The 13,719-nt window shown below is 43.6% G+C and overlaps 1 protein-coding gene across 1 annotated transcript in view; it reads right to left on the reverse strand.

Annotated features, from left to right (window-relative positions):
• The window catches only part of csmd2 (CUB and Sushi multiple domains 2), a 338,221-nt gene that overhangs the window by 46,546 nt on the left and 277,956 nt on the right, over positions 1–13,719 (reverse strand). Inside the window, exons 45-46 of the mRNA XM_029734626.1 lie at positions 12,815–12,961; positions 6,484–6,672 (exon numbers count right to left, since the gene is read on the reverse strand). Of these exons, the coding sequence (XP_029590486.1) occupies positions 6,484–6,672; positions 12,815–12,961 (336 nt within the window). The remainder of the gene's footprint in view (positions 1–6,483; positions 6,673–12,814; positions 12,962–13,719) is intronic.

Consider the following 13,719-nt stretch of genomic DNA (forward strand, 5'->3'; position numbering starts at 1 on the left):
TAGTGCTAAATACGGCTGCTAGAATCCTGACTAGAACCAAAAAATTTGATCATATTACTCCAGTGCTAGCTTCCCTACACTGGCTTCCTGTTAAGGCAAGGGCTGATTTCAAGGTTTTACTGCTAACCTACAAAACATTACATGGGCTTGCTCCTACCTATCTTTCCGATTTGGTCCTGCCGTACATACCTACACGTACGCTACGGTCACAAGACGCAGGCCTCCTAATTGTCCCTAGAATTTCTAAGCAAACGGCTGGAGGTAGGGCTTTCTCCTATAGAGCTCCATTTTTATGGAATGGTCTGCCTACCCATGTGAGAGACGCAGACTCAGTCTCAACCTTTAAGTCTTTACTGAAGACTTATCTCTTCAGTAGGTCCTATGATTAAGTATAGTCTGGCCCAGGAGTGTGAAGGTGAACGGAAAGGCTGGAGCAACGAACCGCCCTTGCTGTCTCTGCCTTGTCGGTTCCCCTCTTCCCACTGGGATTCTCTGCCTCTAACCCTTTTACAGGGGCTGAGTCACTGACTTACTGGTGTTCTTCCATGCCGTCCATGGGAGGGATGCGTCACTTGAGTAGGTTGAGCCACTGACGTGGTCTTCCTGTCTGGGTTGGCGCCCCCCCCCTTGGGTTGTGCCGTGGCGGACATCTTTGTGGGCTATACTCGGCCTTGTCTTCGGACGGTAAGTTGGTGGTTGTAGATATCCCTCTAGTGGTGTGGGGGCTGTGCTTTGGCAAAGTGGGTGGGGTTATATCCTGCCTGTTTGGCCCTGTCCGGGGGTATCATCGGATGGGGCCACAGTGTCTTCTGATCCCTCCTGTCTCAGCCTCCAGTATTTATGCTGCAGTAGTTTATGTGTCGGGGGGCTGTTACATCTGGAGTATTCTCTTGTCTTATCCGGTGTCCTGTGTGAATGTAAATATGCTCTCTCTAATTCTCTCTTTCTTTCTTTCTTTCTCTCGGAGGACCTGAGCCCTAGGACTACCTGGCATGATGACTCCTTGCTGTCCCCAGTCCACCTGGCCATGCTGCTGCTCCAGTTTCAACTGTTCTGCCTGCGGCTACGGAACCCTGACCTGTTCACCGGACGTGCTTGTTGCACCCTCGACAATTACTATGATTATTATTATTTGACCATGCTGGTCATTTACGAACATTTTAACATCTTGACCATGTTCTGTTATAATATCCACCCGGCACAGCCAGAAGAGGACTGGCCACCCCTCATAGCCTGGTTCCTCTCTAGGTTTCTTCCTAGGTTTTTGGCCTTTCTCAGGAGTTTTTCCTAGGGAGTTTTTCCCAGCCACCGTGCTTCTTTCACATGCATTGCTTGCTGTTTGGGGTTTTAGGCTGGGTTTCTGTACAGCACTTTGAGATTTCAGCTGATGTACGAAGGGCTATATAAATAAATTTGATTTGATTTGATTTTTGATAAATGAAAAGAACACTGTAGAATCCTTCAACCTATTCAGTCCCAGTCAACGCAGTATTTATGTAAACTCAGCAAAAAAATAAATGTCCTCTCACTGTCAACTGCGTTTATTTTCAGCAAACTTAACATGTGTAAATATTTGTATGAACACAACAAGATTCAACAACTGAGACATGAACTGAACAAGTTCCACAGACATGTGATTAACAGATATTGAATAATGTGTCCTTGAACAAAGGGGGGGGGGGTCAAAATCAAAAGTAAGTGTCAGTATCTGGTGTGGCCACCAGCTGCATTAAGTACTGCAGTGCATCTCCTCATCGACTACACCAGATTTGCCAGTTCTTGCTGTGAGATGTTACACCACTCTTCCACCAAGGCACCTGCAAGTTCCCGGACATTTCTGGTGGGAACGGCCCTAGCCCTCACCCTCCGATCCAACAGGTCCCAGATGTGCTCAATGGGATTGAGATCCAGGCTCTTAGCTGACCATGGCAGAACACTGACATTCCTGTCTTGCAGGAAATCACGCACAGAACGAGCAGTATGGCTGGTGGCATTGTCATGGTGGAGGATCATGTCAGGATGAGCCTGCAGGAAGGGTACCACATGAGGGAGGAGGATGTCTTCCCTGTAACGCACAGCGTTGAGATTGCCTGCAATGACAACAAGCTCAGTCCGATGATGCTGTGACACACCGCCCCAGACCATGATGGCCCCTCCACCTCCAAATCGATCCCGCTCCAGAGTACAGGCCACGGTGTAACACTCATTCCTTTAATGATAAACACGAATCCAACCAGACAAAACCGCAACTCGTCAGTGAAGAGCACTTTTTGCCAGTCCTGTCTGGTCCAGTGACGGTGGGTTTGTGCCCATAGGCGACGTTGTTGCCGGTGATGTCTGGTGAGGCCCTGGCTTACGACAGGCCTACAAGCCCTCAGTCCAGCCTCTCTCAGCCTGTTGCGGACAGTCTGAGCACTGATGGAGGGATTGTGCGTTCCTGATGTAACTCAGGCAGTTGTTGCCATCCTGTACCTGTCCAGCAGGTGAGATGTTCCAATGTATCAATCCTGTGCAGGTGTTGTTACACGTGGTCTGCCACTGCGAGAACAATCAGCTGTCTGTCCTGTCTCCCTGTAGCTCTGTCTTAGTCGTATCACAGTACGGACATTGCAATTTATTGCCCTGGCCACATCTGCAGTCCTCATGCCTCCTTGCAGCATGCCTAAAGCACTTTCACACAGGTTAGCAGGGACCCAGGCATCTTTCTTTTGGTGTTTATCAGAGTCAGTAGAAAGGCCTCTTTAGCGTCCTAAGTTTTCATAACTGTGACCTTAATTGCCTACCGTCTAAGTTTCTTATTGACCATTCCACAAGTGCATGTTCATTATTTGTTTATTGTACCTTTATTTAGCTAGGCAAGTCAGTTGACCAAATTCTTATTTTCAATGACGGCCTAGGAACAGTGGGTTAACTGCCTTCGTCAAGGGGCAGAACGACATATTTTTACCTTATCTGCTCGGGGATTCGATCTTTCGGTTACAAGTCCAACACTCTAACCACTGGGCTACCCTGCCGCCCCACTACTCTAACCACTAGGCTACCCTGCCACCCCTCTACTCTAACCACTAGGCTACCCTGCCGCCCCTCTACTCTAACCACTAGGCTACCCTGCTGCCCCTCCACTCTAACCACTAGGCTACCTGCCTCCCCTCTACTCTAACCTCTAGGCTACCCTGCTGCCCCTCCACTCTAACCACTAGGCTACCCTGCCGCCCCTCCACTCTAACCACTAGGCTACCTGCCTCCCCTCTACTCTAACCACTAGGCTACCCTGCCGCCCCTCCACTCTAACCATAAGGCTACCCTGCCGCCCCTCTACTCTAACCACTAGGCTACCTGCCGCCCCTCCACTCTAACCACTAGGCTACCCTGCCACCCCTCTACTCTAACCACTAGGCTACCTGCCGCCCCTCCACTCTAACCACTAGGCTACCTGCCGCCCCTCCACTCTAACCACTAGGCTACGTGCCGCCCCTCTACTCTAACCACTAGGCTACCTGCCGCCCCTCCACTCTAACCACTAGGCTACCCTGCCGCCCCTCCACTCTAACCACTAGGCTACCTGCCGCCCCTCCACTCTAACCACTAGGCTACCTGCCTCCTCTACACTCTAACCACTAGGCTACCTGCCTCCTCTACACTCTAACCACTAGGCTACCTGCCTCCTCTACACTCTAACCACTAGGCTACCTGCCACCTCTACACTCTAACCACTAGGCTACCTGCCGCCCCTCCACTCTAACCACTAGGCTACCTGCCACCTCTACACTCTAACCACTAGGCTACCTGCCGCCCCTCCACTCTAACCACTAGGCTACCTGCCTCCTCTACACTCTAACCACTAGGCTACCTGCCACCTCTACACTCTAACCACTAGGCTACCTGCCGCCCCTCCACTCTAACCACTAGGCTACCTGCCGCCCCAATGGTTCATTGAACAAGCATGCCAAACAGTGTTTAAACCCTTTTACAATGACGATCTGTGAAGTTGTTTGGATTTTTACGAATTATCACTGAAAAAGGGCAGTTTCTTTTTTTTGCTGAGTTTATGTCTGAAGCCCTGTCCCAATGTCTAGGCAGCTGTGTTGAAGTGGCTGGCTTCCATTTCTTCATTTGAATGAGCCACTGAGTTTGACCAATTTGGGCCATTTAAGTGCCTAGGTAGAGGTAAAAACTTGTAGGCACAGAAGCCTCAAGGAAACTGAGTTGACCATCCATGTTGACCATCCATGTGGTATTCACTTCCATCAAAATAGGCTAGTAGCTAGTTGTATTCATTAAATATGCATGCAGTGCATTCAGAAAGTATTCAGACCTCTTGACTTTTTCCACAATTTGTTACGTTACAGACTTATTATAAAATGTATTAAATAGTTTTGTTTCCTCAACAATCTACGCACAATACCCCATAATGACAAAGGAAAACAGGTTTTTAGACATTTTTGCAAATGTATATATAAAAAAAATATTACATTTACATAAGTATTCAGACCCTTTACTCAGTACTTTGTTGAAGTAGCTTTGGCAGCAATTACAGCCTCGAGTCTTATTGGGTATGACGCTACAAGCTTGGCACACCTGTTTTTGGGGTGTTTCTCCCATTGTACTCTACACATCCACTCAAGCTCTGTGAGGTTGGATGGAGAGCGTCACTGCACAGCTATTTTCAGGTCTCTCCAGAGATGTTCAATTGGGCTCGGGCTGGGCCACTCAAGGACATTCAGAGACTTGTCCCGAAGCCACTTCTGTATTGTCTTGGCTGTGTGCTTAGGGTCGTTGTCCTGTTGGAAGGTGAACCGTAGCCCCAGTCTGAGGTCCTGAGCGCTCTGGAGCAGGTTTTCATCAAGGATCTCTCTGTACTTTGCTCCGTTCATCTTTCCCATGATACCTTCCCTCAATCCTGCCGCTGAAAAACATCCCAACAGCATGATGCTGCCACCACCATGCTTCACTGTAGGGATGGTGCCAGGTTTCCTCCAGATGTGACGCTTGGCATTCAGGCCAAATAGTTCAATCTTGGTTTATTCAGACCAGAGAATCTTGTTTCTCATGGTCTGAGAGTCCTTTAGTTGACTTTTGGTAAACTCCAAGTGGGGGTTCGTGCCTTTTACTGAGGAGTGGCTTCCGTCTGGCTACTCTACCATAAAGGCCTGATTTGTGGAGTGCTGCAGAAATAGTTGTCCTTTTGGAAGGTTCTCCCATCTCCAAGGAGGAACTCTGGAGCTCTGTCAGAGTAACCATCGGGTTCTTGATCACCTCCCTGACCAAGGCCTTTCTCCCACGATTGCTCAGTTTGGCCGGGCTGCCAGCTCTAGGAAGAGTCTTGGTGGTTCCAAACTTCTTCCATTTAAGAATGATGTAGGCCACTGTGTTCTTGGGGACCTTCAATGCTGCAGAATTGTTTTGGTACCTTTTCCCAGATCTGTGCCTCAAGACAATCCTGTCTCGGAGCACTACTGACAATTCCTTTGACCTCATGGTTTGGTTTTTGCTCTGACATTCACTGTCAACTGTGGGACCTTATATAGACAGGTGTATGCCTTTCCAGATCACGTCCAATCAATTGAATTTACCACAGGTGGACTCTAATCAAGCTGTACAGTCGTGGCCAAAAGTTTTGAGAATGACACAAATATTAATTTTCACAAAGTCTGCTGCCTCAATTTGTATGATGGCAATTTGCATATACTCCAGAATGTTATGAAGAGTGATCAGATGAATTGCAATTAATTGCAAAGTCCCTCTTTGCCATGCAAATGAACTGAATCCCCCAAAAACATTTCCACTGCATTTCAGCCCTGCCACAAAAGGACCAGCTGATCAAGGCTGGAGATCACTCTGTCATGCTGATTGAGTTTGAATAACAGACTGGAAGCTTCAAAATGAGGGTGGTGCTTAGAATCATTGCTCTTTCTCTGTCAAACATGGTTACCTGCAAGGAAACACGTGCCGTCATCATTGCTTTGCAGGATATTGCTGCCAGTAAGATTGCACCTAAATCAACCATTTATCGGATCATCAAGAACTTCAAGGAGAGCGGTTCAATTGTTGTTAAGAAGGCATTAGGCAGGTGTGAGTGCATCTGGCAGAGCGGTATGGGCAGAGCGGTATGGGGGCGTTCCATACTGAATGTAGATTCCCTGTGGTTCATGTCCTTACCTTGGCAGAGCGGTACGGGGGGCGTTCCATACTGTATGTAGATTCCCTGTGGTTCATGTCCTTACCTTGGCAGAGCGGTATGGGGGCGTTCCATACTGTATGTAGATTCCCTGTGGTTCATGTCCTTACCTTGGCAGAGCGGTACGGGGGGCGTTCCATACTGAATGTAGATTCCCTGTGGTTCATGTCCTTACCTTGGCAGAGCGGTACGGGGGGCGTTCCATACTGTATGTAGATTCCCTGTGGTTCATGTCCTTACCTTGGCAGAGCGGTACGGGGGGCGTTCCATACTGTATGTAGATTCCCTGTGGTTCATGTCCTTACCTTGGCAGAGCGGTACGGGGGCGTTCCATATATAAATCCCCTGGGGGGTGCGGGTGCAGGTGGCACTGCTTTGGCCAATCAGACGAAAGCCCTGGTCACAGCTGAAGCGCAGGGTACTGCCCAGCTTGGTGCCTGTCTGACTGTGGACTGTTCCATTGAGAGGGTTGCTAGGTGGGCTGCAGTACGCCGCTGTGAATAAACAAACAACAGCATTTAATAAAACAACAACAACAATATTTAAATATTCAGAATAAATCTGAAAAGTTTCCACAGTTTTCTAGCTGGGCTGCAATAAAGCTGCTGTGAATAAACAGAGTAACAACTTTTATGTTTAAAAGTCTGAAACGTTTCAAAAGTTGGTGATTATATTGTTAATATCATGAATAAACAATGAAACAATAGTTGGTCGAAACAGTGGTAATATACTGCACAACGACAGTGGTAATATACTGTATACTGCACAACGACAGTGGTAATATACTGTACAACGACAGTAGTAATATACTGTACAACGACAGTAGTAATATACTGTACAACGACTGTGGTAATATACTGCACAACGACAGTAGTAATATACTGTACAACGACAGTAGTAATATACTATCCTACGACTGTGGTAATATACTGCACAACGACAGTAGTAATATACTGTATACTGCACAACAACAGTGGTAATATACTGCACAACGACAGTAGTAATATACTGTACAACGACAGTAGTAATATACTATACAACGACTGTGGTAATATACTGCACAACGACAGTGGTAATATACTGTATACTGTACAACGACAGTGGTAATATACTGCACAACGACAGTGGTAATATACTGTACAACAACAGTGGTAATATACTGTATACTGTACAACGACAGTGGTAATATACTGTACAACGACAGTGGTAATATACTATACAACGACAGTAGTAATATACTGTACAACGACAGTAGTAATATACTATACAACGACAGTAGTAATATACTGCACAATGACAGTAGTAATATACTGTACAACGACAGTGGTAATATACTGTATACTGTACAACGACAGTAGTAATATACTATACAACGACAGTAGTAATATACTGTACAACGACAGTAGTAATATACTGCACAACGACAGTAGTAATATACTGCACAACGACAGTAGTAATATACTATACAACGACAGTAGTAATATACTGTAACATGACAGTGGTAATATACTGTACAACGACAGTGGTAATATACTGTACAACGACAGTGGTAATATACTGTACAACGACAGTGGTAATATACTGCACAACGACAGTAGTAATATACTATACAACGACAGTGGTAATATACTGTACAACGACAGTAGTAATATACTGTACAACGACAGTAGTAATATACTGTACAACGACAGTAGTAATATACTGCACAACGAGAGTGGTAATATACTATACAACGACAGTAGTAATATACTGAACAATGACAGTAGTAATATACTGAACAACGACAGTGGTAATATACTGTACAACGACAGTAGTAATATACTGCACAACGACAGTAGTAATATACTATACAACGACAGTAGTAATATACTGTACAACGACAGTGGTAATATACTGTACAACGACAGTAGTAACATACTGTATACTATACAACGACAGTGGTAATATACTGTATACTGCACAACGACAGTAGTAATATACTACACAACGACAGTAGTAATATATTATACAACGACAGTAGTAATATACTGTACAACGACAATGGTAATATACTGCACAACGACAGTAGTAATATACTGTATACTATACAACGACAGTAGTAATATACTGTACAACGACAGTGGTAATATACTATACAACGACAGTAGTAATATACTGCACAACGACAGTAGTAATATACTGTCCAACGACAGTAGTAATATACTATACAACAACAGTAGTAATATACTGTACAACGACAGTAGTAACATACTATACAACGACAGTGATAATATACTGCACAACGACAGTAGTAATATACTGTACAACGACAGTGGTAATATACTGCACAACGACAGTAGTAATATACTGTACAACGACAGTGGTAATATACTATACAACGACAGTAGTAATATACTGTACAACAACAGTGGTAATATACTGTACAACGACAGTAGTAATATACTATACAACGACAGTAGTAATATACTATACAACGACAGTAGTAATATACTGCACAACGATAGTAGTAATATACTATACAACGACAGTAGTAATATACTATACAACGACAGTAGTAATATACTATACAACGACAGTAGTAATATACTATACAACGACAGTAGTAATATACTGTACAACGACAGTGGTAATATACTGTATACTGCACAACGACAGTAATAATATACTATACAACGACAGTAGTAATATACTGCACAACGACAGTAGTAATATACTATACAACGACAGTAGTAATATACTGCACAACGACAGTAGTAATATACTATACAACGACAGTGGTAATATACTATACAACGACAGTAGTAATATACTGTATACTATACAAGGACAGTGGTAATATACTGTATACTGCACAACGACAGTAGTAATATACTGCACAACGACAGTAGTAATATATTATACAACGACAGTAGTAATATACTGTACAACGACAGTGGTAATATACTGCACAACGACAGTAGTAATATATTGTATACTATACAACGACAGTAGTAATATACTGTACAACGACAGTGGTAATATACTATACAACGACAGTAGTAATATACTGTACAACGACAGTAGTAATATACTGTACAATGACAGTAGTAATATACTGTACAACGACAGTAGTAATATACTATACAACGACAGTAGTAATATACTGTACAACGACAGTGGTAATATACTGCACAACGACAGTAGTAATATATTGTATACTATACAACGACAGTAGTAATATACTGTACAACGACAGTGGTAATATACTATACAACGACAGTAGTAATATACTGTACAACGACAGTAGTAATATACTGTACAACGACAGTAGTAATATACTATACAACGACAGTAGTAATATACTATACAACGACAGTAGTAATATACTGTATACTGCACAACGACAGTAGTAATATACTGCACAACGACAGTAGTAATATACTATACAACGACAGTAGTAATATACTGTACAACGACAGTAGTAATATACTGTATACTGCACAATGACAGTAGTAATATACTGCACAATGACAGTAGTAATATACTGTCCAACGACAGTAGTAATATACTATACAACGACAGTAGTAATATACTGCACAACGACAGTAGTAATATACTGTACAACGACAGTGGTAATATACTGCACGACAGTAGTAATATACTGTACAACGACAGTGGTAATATACTATACAACGACAGTAGTAATATACTGTACAACGACAGTGGTAATATACTGTACAACGACAGTAGTAATATACTGTATAACGACAGTAGTAATATACTGTATAACGACAGTAGTAATATACTGTATAACGACAGTAGTAATATACTGTATACTATACAACGACAGTAGTAATATACTGTACAACGACAGTGGTAACATACTATACAACGACAGTAGTAATATACTGTATACTGCACAACGACAGTGGTAATATACTATACAACGACAGTAGTAATATACTATACAACGACAGTAGTAATATACTGCACAACGACAGTAGTAATATACTACACAACGACAGTAGTAATATACTGCACAACGACAGTAGTAATATACTGCACAACGACAGTGGTAATATACTATACAACGACAGTAGTAATATACTATACAACGACAGTAGTAATATACTATACAACGACAGTAGTAATATACTGCACAACGACAGTGGTAATATACTGTATACTGCACAACGACAGTGGTAATATACTATACAACGACAGTAGTAATATACTATACAACGACAGTTGTAATATACTGCACAACGACAGTGGTAATATACTGTATACTATACAACAACAGTGAGCAAAGCTGAGCATTTAAACAGTATTCTAACTGAGCAATATTCCTTTGCCCTAACTTAGCAAGCAGTTGTTTATCAACAAATAGTTATCCATAATATCTGTAGGGAATCTACAGATGGAAAAACTGGACTATCTAAATAAAGTGTGTTTTCAAAAACAACAAAATAAGGGAGAGAGAGCGAGAGAGAGAGAGACAGAGACATCTCAGTGTGCTGCAAAACAGAAATGGAAGCTAGACTAAGGCCAGAGATCATAAAATGTCTAAGTACACAATATAAAAAAGTTCTATATCGTTTTTTTTTGGTAGCAAACAAAATATACAACTGTAATAATGTCATTTGAGTGATTTAACAAGTCTGGTGTTTGGGTTTCTCTCGGACTAAATGAGGGGATCTGAAATATAGACTGCTGGACACACACACACACACACACTGACACACACACAGCAATAGAGCCAGCTACGTCAGAGGAGAAGGAATTTGAGATGAAACCCATTGTAATGATAACGGTCCGTGTGACGTGAAGTGTGGCATTGAGCGGAGGGGAGATTTGCGAGGAAGTGGACCACGAACACAGAAAAAGCGTATCATTCATTACGGTTAATCTCTATGACTATATTACTATAAATATCTCCATAAAAATGCTAATTCTGGACCCAAAACGCTATGTCCCATCCAACGCAATGAACAGACAATTCAGATAAGGTTCCCCTACGGTATAAAAAGTTATGGCTGTTCGTTGTTAAAACCGAGTGATATATATATGCAGTTTATGGGCTGCTGTAGCTCTCTCTCTCTCTCTCTCTCTCTCTCACTCACTCACTCACTCACTCACTCACTCACTCACTCACTCACTCACTCACTCACTCACTCACTCACTCACTCAAACAAATTGTTTCACGGAGGCAGAAAATGTGAAACTTTTTTTGAGTATGCCCCCTTGACCATTTTTGTAGTGGTGGGGAATAGGTGTTAGATAAGGGAACCATATAATGGGTGTTTAACACTGTAAAACACCAGATCCTATTCAATAGGTGTTAGATAAGGGAACCAAAGTAGCCGGGGGACAGTGCGTTGTGATTTTGGCTCTGCTCTAGAGTGCATCCCAAAGAACACACTATTCCCTACATGGTGCTCTAGTCTGCATCCCAAAGAGCACACTATTCCCTACATGGTGCTCTAGGCTTGCATCCCAAAGAGCACACTATTCCCTACACGGTGCTCCAGGCCGCATCTCAAATAGCACCCTATTCCCTAATTTGTACCAGTAGTGCACTATGTAGGGAATAGTGTGCAAACAAATGAGTGAAGAGAGAGAAGGAAGGAAGGGAACAAAAAGAGATAGCAAGAAAATAAGAATGGGAGCGAGGGAGCAGGTGTGTTGCTACAGCTGGTGATGGAGGAGATGACGAAGGGCCACGGAGATAAAAGATGGATTGATAAAGAAAACAGTACAAAACGTAGAATCTGTTCTCGCCATCTGTCTGGTTCCCACTGAGGTATCCTAACAGAAGGGGACTCCATATTGATGAACCCAACCAACCTGTGAGCTGCTGTCTGCCACTAACTCAACCAACCAACCAACCAACCAACCAACCAACCAACGAAACAACCAACCAACCAACCAACCAACCAACCAACCAACCAACCAACCAGTGAGCTGCTATCTGCCACCAACCAACCAACCAACCAACCAGTGAGCTGCTGTCTGCCACCAACCAACCAACCAACCAACCTGTGAGCTGCTGTCTGCCACTAACTCAACCAACCAACCAACAAACCAACCAACAAACCAACAAACCAACAAACCAACCAACCTGTGAGCTGCTGTCTGCCACTAACTCAACCAACAAACCAACCAACCAACCAACCAACAAACCAACCAACCAACCAACCAACCTGTGAGCTGCTGTCTGCCACTTACTCAACCAACCAAACAGTGAGGAGATGCCTGCCACTCTCTCCCGTACATAGTGCACTACCTTTGATGGGGGCTCTGGGGAGGGTGAAAGAGGCAGGGAGGACTCTGGTGAGAGAGGGAGGGAGGGAGGGAGGGAGAGCGGTACAGATGCATGGAGGACTGTGGTGAGAGAGGGGAGAACGACGGAGGGGTGATTAGTCAATCTGCCTGAGTAGTGTTGATATGTAACAGAGGGAGCGTTTTAAATATTGATACGACGATAACTCATCCAACGTAACGCAGGTGTCCTATAGCAACACATCCTTCATCTTTAGGAGGAAAAGACAACGGAATAACAACTCACGTAGAGTTTAAACATGAGACCACCTGTTCGAGACACACACACACACACACACACACACACACACACACACACACTCTTCCTGGACTCACCTGAGTATTGTATGCGAAAGCCTTTGTGGCTGGTGGTGTGGTCGAAGGACCAGTGGAGGTAAACCTTGTTGTTAGAGCTGGTGATGCTGAGAGGAGAGGAGTAGTTTCCACTCAGAGTAACCAGGAGAGGACTCTGTCTGGACGGACCTGTAGAGATAGATAAGAGAGAGAGAGAGACTTGGACATATTGTCTTACTTTAATGTGGCATCCTCCATACACTGACCCCCCCTGCCCTAAAGATGCATCACATACCAGCACAAACTCCACCAATCACAGTAGACAAGAACATAGTACCGTACAATACACACTCCATCATCACCTTACAACCCTCCATCTAACCCTTCTTCTAACAACCCTGGGTGTAAATGACATAATTAACCTCTAACTACCGTGGGGTTAAATGACATAATTAACCTCTAACTACCGTGGGGTTAAATGACATAATTAACCTCTAACTACCGTGGGGTTAAATGACATAATTAACCTCTAACTACCGTGGGGTTAAATGACATAATTAACCTCTAACTACCGTGGGGTTAAATGACATAATTAACCTCTAACTACCCTGGGTTCATAAGACATCTCATAAACATTGATGGTGTGACTACTTGTCATGGTCCTTTCGAGCCGATGGGGACAACGACTGTTTAGACATGATCAGAAGTGACATCCTGGTCCGCTTGTCCTGTCAAGCTGACCAGTTGGGGGAGGATTCCAATGCCTTGAGGTGTTTAGCATGTTGTTTCACGTCAACACATGCTAGTTCTAGTGGTCTGTAATGTTAGCAGGAGCTTTCAACTGCTAAATCAAAAGAAGCTCTTTCTATTGAGGCTTTGCCAATGTACTCGTCCATGTAGTTTGGTCCCATGCTGCTATGGCAGAGATAGCAGCTGGGAACTGAGAA

The sequence above is a fragment of the Salmo trutta genome, chromosome 36, assembly GCF_901001165.1.
Source record: "Salmo trutta chromosome 36, fSalTru1.1, whole genome shotgun sequence".
NCBI lineage: Eukaryota > Metazoa > Chordata > Actinopteri > Salmoniformes > Salmonidae > Salmo > Salmo trutta.